Source organism: Cricetulus griseus, assembly GCF_003668045.3.
Source record: "Cricetulus griseus strain 17A/GY chromosome 1 unlocalized genomic scaffold, alternate assembly CriGri-PICRH-1.0 chr1_1, whole genome shotgun sequence".
NCBI lineage: Eukaryota > Metazoa > Chordata > Mammalia > Rodentia > Cricetidae > Cricetulus > Cricetulus griseus.
Window position 1 is genome coordinate 246,336,867 of NW_023276807.1, and position 17,336 is coordinate 246,354,202.

The following is a 17,336-nucleotide window of genomic DNA, read 5'->3' on the forward strand; positions in this document are numbered from 1 at the left end:
GTCACACATAGGAATATCTCCCGTCTAGTGAATAACAAGACTCAGAGCAAAGAAGAGTTGCTGGCACAGACGCTTTCACCGCTGATGCAGAGGAAAGGCCATTGTGACTCAGGACTTCCAGTGTGAAAATTGGTTCAATGACATGAATATATGACCCAGGAGGGCATCAACTCACATCTCAGAGATCACTCCATTTTGTCTCCATTTGTCACTTGCACCATCTACAAAGTTTCCTGCAGAATCCTGTGTAGCTGTGTGTTTGAAAGTCCTCAGCATGCAGCTGTTATCACACAGAGGCACAGATTGGTCGTATCCTTGGAATCCAAAAAAGCACCAGTATCTTTTTTTCCTCAGAAAAGATCTACTACAGAACAACTGTCAGCAGAAGACATTTTCCTCTTTGGAAAGATACAGCTTCATTTCACAATGCCGTCTGTTTCTATTTCCTCATTGATGTTTGTTTAATGAGGAAATGGGGGAGCTAAAGATTTCATTCTCTGATTTGTGATTGTTAGTCTTTTGTTTTCCAAACCAATCATCTATGATGGACAGAGACAGTCACTGTTCCTATTGTGGGCCACGCAAATTCACTCTTTTATGGAAGCAAAAAAATGTAGAAGCATATTTGAAATCATTTATAAATATGCATGGATATTTCTAGCAATTTGCATGAAACCAAGCTAGTCTGCACCATCAAGCATTAAAGAACTGCCAGACACTTGTTCAGCACTATCATGAAGGTAAATATAATGAAAACCATACATGCCTAGACTAAAAAACCATGCTACAAATATACACTATTTACAAATGAGGCAGAAAGATAATTCAGAATACCTAGGCCTTTCATTTGTTTTACATTCGGAGTAGAGGTGCTTTCTCAGGGAGGTGAAGTCCTAAATAATGGCATCAGAGACCTCCAAGAAAACGTCAGTACTCCTGCCTCATCTGTTCTTCAGAATCAGAAACACTGGATCAAAAAAAAGTCCATTCCAAAGCATGCATCTGATATTTTCATTCTTTTGAATCTATCCAATGTGTCTGCATTTGGATAAAAAATTAGGCAAATATAATTCCCTAGGCTATAAATCACTCTAATGTGGAAGGAAACGTGTTAGCTGGTTGTATTACAAAGCCTTTACTTCATATTTAATAGGCACCTGCAATTCCAGCATTATACAAAGCTCTCTACTTTGCAAATCTTTAAAACCCCACTTAATTTTCAGCACTGATTTCCTGCAACCTAAGAGCTTATGAAGGGTTCACTGTGTTCATACAGATCTATGCAAAATGTGCCGGAGCTTCCTTGTCTGTGATGGCATTCATCTGGAGGTGAATCCCAAACTTCTATCACTGGCATGCTTATTTCCGACCAAAGTAAATATTCTCAGGATGGAAGCTGAAGATTAGGAAAAGAAGCAAATGTGGGAAAGCAAAAAAAAAGTAAAAAAAAAAAAATGAGGGAAAGCAACACACAGGAGGAGAAAGATGTGCAAACAGCAGCTCCCTAACAATTCTTCATACCATGCGGTGGAAGCTTAAAGATCTAAAGCCCTGCCACCCATTACTTCCTCAATATTCTGAAAGGGATTAGAGAGTTTCTAAATCAGCTGCTGAGAGATTGAAAAAAGGCTTGGAACTGGATATTAGCAAAGCTCCATATTACCAAAACCTAAAGATAGTTTGATAGCAAAAAAACTGTGAAAGAATGTTAAATGAAAGGTATTATACAAGCAAGAAAAACTTGACAAAATCACCATTCTTTCCTGTAGCCCTAGCTAATATAATTAAAAGCCTACACGTGTCAAATTGTAAATAATGATGTCCTGTCAAGAACATGTCTGTTATTTCATCCCATATGCTGGAATAATTTGTATAACATGACTAAGAAGAAACAGTCAGGTGTGCTTCATGATCCTACCCAAGTTTACATCTTTAATGGTCCCATAAGTTGCTCCAGGGACATCGTTTTCAATGCAATGCATGCTTGTGTACTTTAAGCCACTACTGGTGAAGATGATCAGAAAATATTTTCATAGGTCTTACTGGATATACATGTAAAAATACATCTCTAATGAATGCTTATGAGTTCTGGCTGCTTTAGAATTACATATTATAGCCGAAAAAATGCCACTAAGTCTGCCACCATTCTTAACTATAGAGGAAACACTGCTTATAAGATAAAATATAAGTGTGAAAAATTAAAAATTGGATTTTTCATCCGCTTTATTTCAGTCACAGCACTTTACTATTAAAAAAAGATGGTTGTTTAACTTATATAGGAATTTCAAATTTTAATGAATCTTGGCTTATGGAAAAAGAAGAATATAAATCTAAAGCAAAATGTCAATCATGGTAATATATCTTTCAAGTTCTATGTTTCTGATGACTGACAGCCCAATAGGTTTGTATCAAACAAAGGCAAAAAGGCAAGAGTTCCTTTCCAGATGAAATGTTTGACAGACTTAGCAGTTATCTGAGATAACAACTGATGAGATCTTAAACACTGGAGTGTGAGATCATATTTCTACACTATATCTACATTTGCTTCTACGCTGTTATATATGTTTCAGGGCTACTCTCTCTTAAAAGTACTCTATTTCGTAGCAGGGCTACTTAGACACGATGACTTCTGTACTTCCATAAACTTATTCTTCCTTTCCTGATTTGCTGTCCCAAATTCTCACTATCAAACCTGAGATGAATTTAAGGGTTACAATATTTTCAAATTCAGAAAGAATATTATACAGAAAATGAGTTTTAATAAATAAAAATCCACACTCTATAATTCTTTTTTTCCAAATAATCTAATGTGTGAGAGATTACCTGAATGACTAGTATGATTATAAGAAGGCATTTTATAATTTTATTACACCACAGGGAAATACTAGACTTCATGCAGACAGGCTTACAGCTTGATGATTTTAAGTAGAAGCAGTAAACAGTTCACTAGGTTTGGCCTTTCTTTGCTGTTTTGTTCACAAAAACACAAACACTAAGCATTTATCTTTAGCTAATCCAAACCAGAACCATCAAATAGGGATATGCAGACCAATGCTGTGCAAACACTTAGCCTTCCACAGATGGAATAATACAAGGTTAAGCTTTTGGCACCTGATAGAATACAGGCATCCTCTAACCAAAGATCTTAGAAAATAAAGAATGTGGAAAATTAATGCAATTCCAGAAACTGCACTACTACAGAAATATAATCTAAATGCATCACTCTCATACTTTAGTCTATTTAAAATAATGTAACTGAGAAATAATGCATTAAAATGCCATTTGCAATATATAGGGTGTAATTTACATCTTTGATATAAGTCACAATGGATTATGACAAAACTCATTCTAAATTTGAGTTCTTTCATTCAATTCAGCTTTCTATTTTATGACGTTTAATTTATGCTATGCTTGTTAAGTAAATTATAGTTTGCAATTAAATAGAGAGGGTATTCATATATCAAAATCAAAAGGAATATTGTCACAATTAAAAAATTTTCAAGGTTTTCTCTTTTTCTTTTTGCAAAGCTAGAATCTGAGCATTGTACACTTAGGCCAATGTTCTCTCACTGAACTGTATCCACAGAGAGGCAAAGTAATTTTAATGAGCTGGTACCTGTTCTGTCACAACATGGGCATGAGTAGTAAGAACTATGAGGAAAAAAAGACAGCACAGATTTGGTAGTTATAATTGCATTAAATTTGGAAAATTGGAGAGTAGATAATTTTAAATATAGAAACTTCCTGCTTGGTATTAAATACTCTGTATGTAATCACACCCCAAGAAGCCTGTTTAATACAATGATATCTTTTGTTTCCTTTTTCCTTAAGGTTATTAGAGATGAATGAAACAAAGTATACTGACTTTCATAGGACTATCAAGTTGGAAACAAACAAACAAACAAACCCTAAAACATTAAATATCCCTGTTAGAAATCCAAGAGTAAAGTAGTTGTTGTGAATGATCAACTCATCTTTACCTCAGAAGTCTGAGTCATTCTCCGAACGGGTTATCTTTTACTTCCTAAATATGAAACTGTCATCACAACCAAAGGAAGCTATAAAGGGAGAAGGTATAGCACTAAACATCTCAATTTTCAAAATGATTTGACTTTTTTGGTGGGGACAATTCTTTACAATGTGCCTCCCACACAGTCACGACTGCTTATGTATTCTAAAATTCAGTAGCTGGAAAGATTCTGAAATTTTTTTGCAGGCCTCACATTAGATTCTATTTGCTCCTTTCACTCTCAGCTGCATTTTTGTCTGTCTGAAGGTTCTAAATATCAGCCCTGCAACTGCCTTATGTGTTCCACATGTCATAATAACATTGCAGTAGTGATTGTGGTGGATTACTCAAAAATGAAAAGTAATCACAAATGTAATATAGTATCGCTAAGTGATTGGGAATTGAAGCAATTCCCTTTGCAACTGTAAAAAGCGCACACACTTGCTTGAGTACAGGCTGTCTACACATTTTCAATGTATAAATTCTTCGATCTATACATAAATGTGCATTTGAGCAAATACTTTAAAGCATAAAAAGTTAAAGTCAGGATGTTTAAGCTCGAAAATGAGTATTTCATTTAGAAAATTAAACATGGCTGTTTACCCAGAATGGAACTCTGGTGGAGCTCTTACAGATTGTTTGATTACGTGAAAAACTTGTCAAATGTAAATAGATCACTGTTCTTTATGTTAACATTTTCATTTATTCCCACTCTCCTGCTAGAGAAAACAAAACACATGGGACCAAGAAAATTAATTCCCCAAATGCTGTCAACCAAGTTGGGAAACAGCAATAAACAGCTTACGCTAAAGCCTCCAGCTATAATAAAACAGCTGTCAATAAATGGGCAGAGTTGAGATGTACAAAAACAGGACTGATGGATATGAGAATATGAAAGGAAAGGAGAGCAATTTTTGTTTGAATATGGTAAGTCTGAATCCCAAAGATTGGAACTTAGAGGAGCTGAATTCATTGCCACATAGGAAACTGTTAACTGGTTACCTTTCCAGACCTGACCCAGCCGCAATCCACCAGAATTGGTTGAGGTCTATCCCAAACCTCGTTTTAAGAGAGACTGTATTGATTCTGAGATGGACAACCATTCTAAAATTTATAATCAAACTCAAATTTATATTGTGCCAGTGGAACATTCCTTAGGCTTTAATAAACAGTAAACAGGAGGAACCTTATTGTGAAATGACCGATTGGAACTTAGTGTGTTGACACCTTTTCAATTGACTGCAGAGAATGTTGTCTAGATCTTTAACTGGTAAGTAATGAAGACACAACCCTTTGCTTAAAACTATAAATTCTCAATCTGGGAACATAGAAGACCCTTATAAAAATCATTAAATGGTAAAGCTGTTTTCCTGAAATTTAAAAAGAGGGCTTAGTAAGATAAAGGCAATAGAGGGATGGAAACTACAATGATCTCATGCACTATTTGTAAACACATGGGAAAAAAGCAAGCAAGAATTTGTCAGACAAAATAGGATCACTGCACCACAGAGCAGCTCAGGGTGTAGAACCAGACATTGTACTTTCACACAGACAAATTCAAAGTAATGGTACTTAAATTTGATAACCTTTTATTCAAGATTCTTGAATTATCCACACTTCTACTAGCACCGTGAAGTTAAAAAAAAAAAAAAAAAGATTCCTGTTAAAGGCAATCATGCCGACTTTACAAAAAAAAATCTTCACATAATATGTATTAGTCTGTAAATTTATTTGATAGAATATGTAGTAATAAAAATTACATTTTCCAATTCATATACTACAGAAGGCTAGTTTGTATGAAGGTTACCAGTTGAAACAGGGGAGTTAATCAAAAACACCTATTTGTCCTAGTTTAACAGAAACATCTTAGACAGCTATCATAGAGTTCAGTGTACACATTTGAAGAAGCTCTATATGATTGATGTCTTTCGTTCACAGGAATAGTCTTTCCCCTAACATTGTATCTATGCCTTAGTTTGCTGCCATTGCATCTTTACCTACTTCCAAGACTTATTTTCTCAAGTATGATTATTTTTTATTTTGAAAGCTTTGTAAATGTATAGGCGTTATCGCTTCAATACTTTTTTATCCTGGGAGTGAATTTACAGCTACTTTTCAACATCAAAATGTGCACAAGAAAGCTACAAGATGGATCGTGTCTCAAAGGCGGGTCTGGAATACACTGTAGTTCAGTAAGTGAGCTACTCAGCATCCTGACTGCAAGATTATGTCATATACACAAATTTCTTTTTAACAAGTGAGGCTTCATTAGAAGATCCTTTCAAAGCTCTGGTAAAACACATCTGACTAGCATTTATGCCCTTGTATCATATTTAAGTTCAATGACTGTGGGAAAAATCAGAAGATGTTGGCCAGTACCTCTCTAGCAATGTCCATGACACTGACATGAAAGAAATGACAACAGTGGGAAGTCGGCAGGTAACTCTCTTTGGGAAACCAATTTCTGATCTCACATGAAAAGTTTAAGTTCACACTACTTTTTTTTTTCAAGGAATGATAAAAATCATATCATACCACAAATAAAGACTACAAATTTTAATAAAGTGAAAACCAAAACTTTTCTTCTCTTTTCATTGAAATAGCAACTTTTTGATTAAGAGCATTTATAATTCCATCCATTATTTTTCTCACCATAATAAACAATTTAATAGCTTTTTAAAAACTTTGTTATGTTCAGGTGATCTCCAAATTTTAAAAAGCCACTCTCTTCTCAAATGTTGATAGGGTTCATATGAAATGAAGCTGTGCTTCTGACTTCACTTACATCTAATAACCTAACAGTTTCTAGTACTTCAAAACTGATCTTGGTATTTTAGGTCATTGTCTTCTGTGCATTTCAGCTTTAAACATATGTTTGTCCACAGCGCTTTATGTATTTATCATTTCAAATGGAGATTTTACTTCATAATCATAGGCACTAAACTTAATATTCAAGGAGGACCTGTGTGATTCACTGACAAAATCATTTTTATAATGCCATAGTGTCATGAAGCCTCTAAGTCATTACAGAGCAGTTACTGAATCTAACAGGGGAACCAGTTTCCATAAGATATACTACTCTACCACAACTTCAGATAACAACAACAGCAGCAGCAGCAACAACAACAAAAAACCCTCTTGATTTTCCAAAGACTCATCAATGAGTGTCAAGACAATTCTGCAAGTGAATTTTGTTTCACTTGGTTTTTCTGAGATCTATGTTCCTAAGGGATAGCAATGTGGTGAATGGACCACCAGCAGAGGTGGACTCCTAACAACAGAGCTTGGCTTCCAAAATCCTAGAAAGTTGATGTGCTGAGAGCAAGTCACTAAAGAGCAAGCAAATGAACTTAAATGCTAGTTGCTACAGAGGAACTGTCATTAAATAAAAGGTATCTTTGGCTGTACAACCAGCTTGATCCTTCCCTCCCCCCTCCTCCTAGCTACTGCAGGATTGGCACCTGGCCAGCACAAGGGACATGATACCCTAGTGCCATCTACAGGCTATTATCGACATTCAAATTTAGTGGCAACAGACAAGCACCAAAGAAATAAATTAGACAGAGCTGCATTTAAATCTTTATTAACATGGAATTATTAGACCTAAAAAAAACTAATTCTGGATTTGGTTGAAATACGTGTTTCTCAGCCTCTTAATCCCTCTTCGTATGGCATATTTTACAGTTTAAAATGAGTTATGACAGATCACTTATGCATTACTAAGATGAAGAAGTATTTACAATGGGTTCCGTCTTTTCTCTGTAAATTAGTAATATTAGAGAGAAAGCATTCCTTTTTTCATTTTCATATTTGGCCATTATGGACACTGAAAATCTTCCTAAGAAAGATGCACTTTACTATATTACAAATAAAATAACTTGAAGTCAAGGATTATACTACCTATATGGCTTAGATGCAATCAATCAACAACCATGTGCTTCGCAGCTGATGTACATTTAATATCCTACTCCCGTTTTATTAAGAGTTTAAAAAAACATTAACCCCTTTAGCAACCACAGCTCCATCGTAATTGGTGTCAGACCTTCAAACGTCACTTAAACTTGATATCTGAAGGTGACTTTTTAGATCAAAAGGTAATGCAAAAATCTTGAAGCAGGCAATTTGGAAACCCCAGGAGCAGATCTGGGCAAATCAGGATGGGTTTTCTTCTTGAGCAAACATTATCTTGGGACATTTTGGAATAATTTCCTCTTTTCATCTTTTGCCATTTGAAGGAAACTGGGAGGTTAAATAATGCTCAGAACTCAGAAATTTCAAAGCTGTTCTAAAAATTCTTGACTGAGCCCCAGAGGAATAGAAAAGGGGTCAAGTTTTTTTTCCTCCTTATAACTTAGCTAAAGTTAGACCAAAACAATAGACACGCTGGCACATTAATACTGGTTGACGGGGCACTTGTATGCAGTACTTATAGACCAGTAAAAGTGCTCGTTTACCTGTCTGGTGTGTAAGGGGCCCTTTGTCTTGAAGCCTCCCTGGGAGCTGCACTCTGAGGCACTGAAGTGATCTGAACTAGTGGAGGAGCGTTTGGAAAGGGTGTCACAGCCCCCGACGAAGGTGTTGTCCAAAGGGAGCTCCTGAATGACATGATGCTTTTTCACGGAAACTGGAGTGTCTGGTTTGAGATGGAAAGCAGGCTGTGGAGAGGCAGATTTGTAGTGCTTGGCCAGGTCAGGGCTGTTCGGCTTGAAGGTTGTTGGAGGTGCGGGGCCCCAGTCAAATCTTCCTATACTTTGTTCCTCCAGCTCAGCAGGCAGGCTTATGGTCCCATTGATAGGTTCGTGAACTGCGTCATCGGGTTTGGACTCTTCGATAGTCACAAAGTTCAAAAGAGAACTCTTGGGTGACTTTCTTTTCTTCCGTTTCTTTTTCTTGTTTTGTTTATTCTCCTGGTTTGGGGACATCCACTCAGCACCTTGCTTGCTCCTCTGAGCTGCTTTGAACCTTGACGCATGGCGACAGCGCACCAGAACAGTGACAAAGATCACAACTATGACCACCATGGCCCCCGCCACGATGGCGATCATGATGGTAAGATAGTCCTCATTTTGATAGGGTTGGCTGCTATCTCCTATGTTCCTGTCCAGTGGGGTCTCCATAGTCCTGCGGATCAAGTCATAGATATACGAGGCATTTCCAGCAGTATCATTTACATAAAGAAATACCAGCACGAGAGTGTGCAAAGCCTTAGGGTAACCCAGGTCACTTATGTTGACCACCAGACGGTGCAGGCCCACGTCAGTAGGTGCCGGCTTTTCTTCTAGAGTGATGTTGCCTGTTACTGGATCAATCCGAAACAACCCTTTGTTGTTCCCGCTCACTATGGTATACTTAAGTTCTGCATTCATCCCAGTGTCAATATCCACAGCAAAAACTTCTGCAACCACAGAGCCAGGAATGGCTGAGAGTGGCACCAACTTAAATGAGGTGTTGGACGGTGGAGAAATGACAACTGGACTATTATCATTGACATCCATTACATTGATAGTTACTTTTGCAGTTGAGGACCTGGGTGGTTGTCCTCCATCAGTGGCTTTGACATCAAAGGTGTAGGAACTCTGTTGCTCTCGGTCAAAGGAGACATTTGACTTAATGACTCCTGAGTAAGGATCCAACACAAAATTTTCATTGTCATTTAGAATGGAAAGAGTAACTGCTTTATTCTCTCCAGCGTCTTCATCTGTCACTGTGATTACTCCCACAGTACTATACTTTGGCAGATTCTCAGACACAAAAAACTGAAAATGGTTATGAGTAAACTTGGGACTATTGTCATTCTCATCCAGAACAGTAACTATCACTGCTGCTTGGCTCTGGAGGGGAGGGGTCCCATTGTCCCTGGCAGTTACTGTAAAAATGAATCTCTCTTGTTCCTCCCTGTTAAAGACTCTGGAAGCTGTCAAAACTCCTGTCTTTCTGTCCAGATCAAAGAAGGAGGCATTCGGTCCAAGCTGATAAACAATGTCTGCATTTTTCCCACTGTCTTCATCTGTAGCACTAATAGTTGTTAAGTATAACCCACGTCGGTTGTTTTCAGAAACTGACAGCTCAATTACAGGCTGGTTGAAAATTGGTGGGTTGTCATTTTCATCCTCAAGCTTAACCCTTACCAGGGCAGTCTGATTCAAACTGGGCTTCCCAGAATCAGAGGCAACGATTTTAAAGCTGAATTCTTTGGTGCCCTCATAGTCCAGCAGGGAAGAGGTCTCTAGCAGATACTGGTTGTCATATACTGCCTTCAGATGAAATGGGACCTCTCTTTCAATAAAACAGATCACTTTGCCATTCACATCTGTGTCCTTATCTGAAACTGTAATTAGGGCAATCTTTGTATTGACCGGATCTTTCTCAGACAGATACACTGTGCCGTTGATGGGACTTATAATGTACCTGAGGTCTATGTTCGGAGGGTTATCATTTACATCTGTGACATTGATGGTAACGGTGGCTCGGGCAGGAGTGGAGCTGCCATCACTAGCCAGAACTGTCACTTTGTGAATGGCTGTCTCTTCCCTGTCTAAAGACCTCTGAACTGTAATCAGCCCAGTTGTGTTATTTAAAGCAAAGAGTCTTTTGGTTGCAGGGGCGACCTGGGCACCAAAAATGTACCGGATTTCAGCATTGCTGCCTATATCTGCATCAGTAGCATGGAGCTGAATTACAGAGGTCCCCACGGGAGCATTCTCTGGAATATGCACCTCTACTTGGCCCTCTTTAAACACTGGCCTGTTGTCATTCACATCACTTACTGTGACCTGCAGTATGGCTGTGCTGGATTTCTGTGGGGTGCCTCCATCCTCTACTTTGATTTTCATCACATAGGTATCTTTTTGTTCTCTATCCAAGTTCTGCTGAACAATCAATTGCGGCCACTTTTCTCCCTCCGGAGTTTCCACGATATCCAGTCCAAAAACACTCTGCCCATTTAGCAATTCATAATGCTGCACCCCATTGAAGCCTGTGTCAGGGTCTGTGGCTGATGGGATTGGGAAGCGGCTGTTGATCAAAGTGTTTTCTGGAATGGAAATATTGATGACAGGAGACGGAAACATGGGGGCATTATCATTGGTATCCTTGACAATGATCTTGATTTTGATCAGCCTGAAAAAGTCATTGGGGAGGATCACCACCTCAAGTTCAAAGAAACACTCATTCTCCTCAGCATAAGAAGCTCCGGCACAGAGTTTCTCTCTGTCTATTCTGTTGGAGGTTGTGAAAATCTCCCCAGTGCTGCTGGATACTTTCACCAGAGGGGCATCCCCAGCTTTAGAAACCAGTCTGTAGACAAGGCTGGCACTGGTCCCCGTGGCAGCATTGATGTGAGAAATGTTCAGGTCCTTTGGTATATTTCCTATGGGCACATTTTCAGGCAATTCCTCTCTAATAGTGTAAATAAGTTCTTGAGCTATTGCCGAATCCAGCCTTAAACAGGCAATCAGAGCAGCCAACAGGTAAAAATCCCTCAGGTCCATGATAATGTATTTCTTTTCTTTTCTTGGATTTTAGAGTTTAAAGGTTCCCACTGAGGAATGATGCACAAATTGCAAGAGGAAATGTGCATGGACTGGAGGAGGCATTACATCTCATCTCTTATCTGGAGACAGTCACTGTCAACACAATTGTACAGACAATATTATTCTTCAGTGAGTGAGTGAAAAGCCAGTCACAAAACACTGAACCACATTCTCACTGCATATTAGTAAACATGGCAGTTTGCTCTTCCACAGTTTACAACTTAACTCTGTGGCCAAAAATACTGACTATCCCTTGCTTGTTGCTTTTTCCGAGAGAAAATGAAATTCATCTACTTTTGAATTAAGGACAGCAGCTATTTTTACCTGGGTTTTCCCCACACTGTTTTTTTTTTTTCTTTTTTTTTTATCCCTCAGAACACTATTTAATTCAAAGCATGAATTCTTGCTCTGCTCTTCCCCTCCCCCTGCTTCGCCCATCGCCTGGTCTCGAGCCCACCTCCCCCAGTTGTTTGAGATGAAGTGAAAAACCCCAAGTGTTTAGCTATGACTGCTGCTAACTGCTTTGTCACATGTTAGAGATGATGTGTTTTCTTCTCCGCCACACTGAGTCATCTCTTCCTCTCAGAAGACTGCCTTTCCTTCCTCCCAGTTCCTCAACTGTCTTCTCGTCCATCCTTACTGGGAAATGAGCATCCGGACATGCTGCTGCAGCAGCAGCAGAAGCGGTAGTCACTGGCCACTACGTATTCCTATTGCCTCAAAGCACAAAACCAAGCCTTGACATTTCTTACTCAGAGCCTGCTCTCCTTTCTCTATGTTTCCACATTGCCCCCATCGAGATAAATAAACACACGAAAACTTTTAAAAAAACGTATGATAATAGACAATTGCTTGTCACAGAGGTGAACCAGTGAGCCGGGATGGAAGTGAGACACAGCCAACATTCCTATGTAACACCACAATATTTTTCTACTGAGCATACCAGAGGGAAAAAAAAATGCAGTTTCTTAATCCGGTGTCTCATTATAATATTAGTAACATTTGCTACACATAAATACCGCAACCCGGTAACACACGAAGAAGAACTTCCGCTGAGATGTCCCTCTAAGTGCAGTTGAAATGCGTGCAAGGCTCCAGGCAGCTACCCACTGGAGTAGGACTGGTCAGTTCCCAGGCTCTAATCTTATCTGCATTGGGCTGCACAGTAGCTGATGCCCGCGATTAGTTCCAGCAGAGTGGTGCAGGTGGGGTTGCAGATACAACCCAGTAGGTGAGCTCTGCCCCAGCCGGCTACCCAATTACAAACACCCCTCGTCTACACCGAGGACATAACTAAACACGGCATTTCCAATTGTGCATGCGAAACTTTACACTTACGTTAGTAGTCTCAACCTTTCCCCTTTCCCGGTAGGCTGCAGTTAAGAAGGATTTGTTCCAACGCATAGAAAGCCATGCATCTGGTAGCACCAGTTTGGGGAGAATTCAGAAGCAGCAAAACGTTTCCTCCTTGTAAAATGTGTGCCTTCGGGCTGGCAAATTAGCAACTCCCGAGAACAAATTCACAGATTTGTCGTTAGTCATTCTCGCCACATTTCCTCGCTACAGCGATTACCCACTGGGTCTGGGCTCTTCAGCTCGGGAGTATATCCCACAGCAACCAGCCTACCATTTGCATTCGATGGCAATACTGCTCAAGTCTCTAACTTCTGGCAGGAAATGTCAGAGTTGGGTGATGGTGATTTTTCTGGCTGTTGTCCCGGGGTGCCAATTGCCCGACAAATTCTCAATCCGTGAGCTCTTTCGCGCTTCGGAGACTGAGGCTCTCTTTCCTACCTCGCGTACTCTCTTCTTTCCCTTCTCTTCTGCCCCCCTCTCCTTCTCCCTCTCCTCTCTCTCCTCTCTCTGAACTGAATTTCTTGATATAACTCTCAATAAGCCCAGAGGGAGGGCGTGACGGCCGAAGCCCCGCCCCGGGGTCCTGATTGGCCAGCATCTTGCAGTGTGGGAGGCTGCAGAGACTGAGGGAGGGGGCGCGGAACAAGGCGCTGACTGTCTCCAGCCACCCCTCCCCAGCGTCCCTCGGCAGCCTCGAAAACCTGGAAAACCGAATCAGGCCCCGGGAGAGCTGGCTTCCAGGACGCTCACTGAGCATGCCCGGCAGGGGCGAGCACCCGGGGAGGCTCTAGAGCTCTGAGGCTGAAACCCAGCTTGCAGCCGCGGAGCCCTGGGATGCGGTTGCACCCGCGCGGAACCCAGGAACCTAGATTCTCGCCGCGGGGTGATGAGGGTCATCGAGGTCGCTCTTTTCTTGATGCATTTCTCTCTGCAAAGTGGAGGAGCCAAAAGGCAGAGATGTCTGAGACTCGAAGCCACCCCTCAATGAGAAATTCTGGCCAGCAAATTCTGGAGCGTATTAAACCATTAAAACGACTCTGTTCCCGGTGCTGCAAATTGAGGCAATTGCTGGCAGGGACATCTCTGAAGGAAGGGCGAAGAGGGCGGAAAGCTAAAGATAGGGCAGTAGGTATTTGTGTCTCGGTGAAGAATGGAAAGAAAATTAATCTGGGCATTTACTGCGCTCCGGGTCACTGATACAGTCTGGGGAACATGAACGTTGCATCTGGGGTCCCGGGGCACAGCCATGGCCACTGCGCCGTATGGGAAGTCTCCTTTCCCAGGAGCTGCTGCGCTCGATCCTGGCCGCCTCTGCCCTTCTGCTTTTGCCTCCCAGAGAGCCTAGCTCGCCAGAATGAAGGCTACAACCGAGCCCGCTCCCAGCTCACCTAACTGCGAACTTTGCTTCAGACGGGCTGGAAGGAATCCCCAGCAGCTGTTAGCCAAGCTGCAAAAGGCTGCTTGTCCCTCTGCAGTTTCTGCTGGATTCACTTCCCTGCCAGGCATGTCTCTGACTCCAGCTTTGTAGCACAGCTTCACAAGTTTGTTTCTCATTTTCTTACCAGGGCTGGATGGGCTACTTCAGAAAGGGTCAGCCTAAATCCTGTACCAGTGCCCCTAACGCCTTGGCAGGGTTTGCCTCCATCATCTTTAAAAACCAGTAAGTCAGGAAGGTTTGTGTAATTGGCTGCACCTATGTCAGACAGGTGTCTGAGTAAAGTTAGAAATAAAACCCCATTAGTTTTCAACAACAACATTTTTTTTTTTTTTTTACCTCTGAATGATCTATAAAGGTTGTCTGAGGAAATCTTAATGCATGGTTGACTTTGCTAACTTAAAGGCAGAATACAGGGCATTTATTTTAAACCTTGTGTTTCTTACACTGTAGTAGAACGTAAAGGTATTAAAGCCTTTTTAATTCGGAGGTATCTTATGCTTGTGGCTGAAACTCTTTTTAAGCATGGGCATTTATTTTTTACATAGCTAAATTAGAAGTAAAACAAATCACTGATCAAGACTTCCAAACTGCATAGTGTGTAAGTAATCTGAATTTTAGCTGCCTTGTTTGACATCATGATTTCTTCATGTGAAAATTTAATCCCCGTTTTTTTATTAAAACTTTTCACTTAGGTACATAGTCAGAGTAATAGTGCAGTGTATAAAAGTTCGCCATGAAGCTGCTCAACCCCTTGTGGAGTAAAACATTTTTCTTATAGGTTGATGGTGTTTGCATACAGTTACAAAGCATTAAATTATGACTTTTTGTGATTAGAATGAGAAAATTTAAGGAAAGGACCCCTAAGTATTCAAATGTCAACAAAAAACAACCTTCATACAACAATGCTCATGAATTAAAGGTTGATTCTTTTCATCGTCCCTCCGGGAATCTGCCATTCACAAAATTAAAGCTATTACATCGTTCTCATGCTTGCGTATTTTCTGGGCTGAACTCTTCGGGTCCAGTCACAATAAACAACAGCACAGCTCCTTTCCAGTTGATTTCCTGAGCAATGCAATTATATTTTAATCATACCACAGTCATTTCAAAGTCAGGTAATGGAGCCCATAGCTTAATAATAATTATTTAACCTCATTGTTAACCAGGGATATGACTCTCTGGGAAGAGATAGCTTTACTAGCTGGCAAAGGCCATTACATACCCCATGCTTGAAAATGAGATCCCAATGGGAATCAGGATGAAGGCTAGGGAAGAGGAAACAAATCGAAGCTCAAGAAGCATGGCCACCACACTTCAATTAATAAAATCCTCGGGTCCAAGCCCCAGAATGAGGCATGTGCACCCTCTCTTCAGAGAAGAACACCCAGGAGACAGAAATGGAGCTCTTGTTTCAGAAATTGTCTTCTGTTTATTCTAGATAGAGATATCTAAATGTAGGTATTCCTAAAGCATGTAATTCCTTAACCTCTTAATGTTAGAGTGTGCAAGCTTCCTTTATTCCATTTCAGCTGATAAACTCTACGATGAGAAATATTATTTAGTTAATAGTCCTCCAAAAAACTGTACATTACATAGTCCTTTTCGATTTAACTTGAAGTTTCTGCCTCAAGCACAACATAATTTGTTTTACAATTTCAAACACACTACACTATTTAAAATATAACTCTAGAAATATGAACTGGGAGACGATTGTTCATTTTACTGTGAAAATACCTGTTGTTTTATGCTGCATTTTATTGTATATTTTTGGTGGATTTAAAAACATCACAGAGCCACTTAGTTAACTTGCCATTTGTAAATAATCCGTTGCATATACGTATATGTTTTCCCAACTAGACCACTTTAACTAGTTATCACTCATAACAATGCATATTTTCACAGCCAGGAAACATGATGCTCTTACCCTGACTACTTGATTAGTACTTCAAAAATTATACCATGTGGGCAACAGTAAGGAGCCACACTGTTCTCTCCTGGCTGTCTAGGTCATGGGACACTTGCACATCGAAGTCACCTCTTGCCAGTTCCCTAGAGACTAAAGTGCCTTCGTCTGCGTCTGCGTGGAAACCGACGTGGAGGTTATGTGATTCTTTTACATCCCTCAAGTTTAGCATCATTCTACTTATATATTAAACAATAATTTTCATGCAATGACACATAATAACCTGAATTATTAAGCAGTTCAGTTTAATTGGATTCTCGTGTACGACTTTCTAGTTATCATGCAGCATTTCTAAAATTACATTTCACACAAAGATGATAAAGGCTTTTCCTGCAAGTTACATTTTATATAAGAGACGCAGGCTGTAATGTGGAGAGTTATCAAACGCCCTCCTAAAGGAGTTCAAGACCTCAGGAGCAAGGCTTCTCTGTTCCACTCAAAGCTGAATGTAAAATAAAATATTTGTGTGGCTCTATACAGTGCCAAATGTGGCGCTGTATCTAACAGACAGTGACTCAATCACAGGGCTCCGTTGTCACAGCAGTGCCACTGTACCCATTTCACAAAAGGACTGGGCTATTGCACTGTACCTCTGGGGGAGGGATGTGTTAAAGATGTTAAGGGTTATGTGTATTACCACTCTTGAGCAAATGACAATGCAGGAATTTAACACCACGGGAAGAAATTATCACCTACCAGAGGCTGTGCAAACTGAGGAAGTGCAATGCACTCCTGTATAATTCCTTTGCTCCTTTAATCATAATCAGCTCTTCCTTCCCAGTGCCTTTCTCCTCCTTTTGTTTTCTCATTCTTTTCTCCTTTTTTTAAAGGCAACCTAATGTAAGTAATCAAATCGTCATGGAGCCCTGGTGACATCTCTCATTCTTTTTGAATGACTGATCTAAATTTAAAACAGTTTGCTGTATTTTCATGACTGACATGGATTATAAGAATCAGATCAGTGCCTTCAAAATTATTCCAAGTAAACCGACTCTTTCCAGAAATTCTATTCTATCATGATCACTACACAAATTTAGA

General features: G+C 40.0%; 1 protein-coding gene across 4 annotated transcripts in view; it reads right to left on the reverse strand.

The window, feature by feature from the left end:
- Pcdh9 (protocadherin 9) overlaps positions 1–11,499 on the reverse strand; it is an 838,624-nt gene extending 827,125 nt beyond the window's left edge. For all 4 annotated transcript variants that reach the window (XM_035453407.1, XM_035453405.1, XM_035453406.1 and 1 more), the window contains exon 1: positions 8,464–11,499. In XM_035453407.1, coding sequence (XP_035309298.1) covers positions 8,464–11,499 — 3,036 coding nt within the window. The remainder of the gene's footprint in view (positions 1–8,463) is intronic.
- Positions 11,500–17,336: the final 5,837 nt, after the last annotated feature.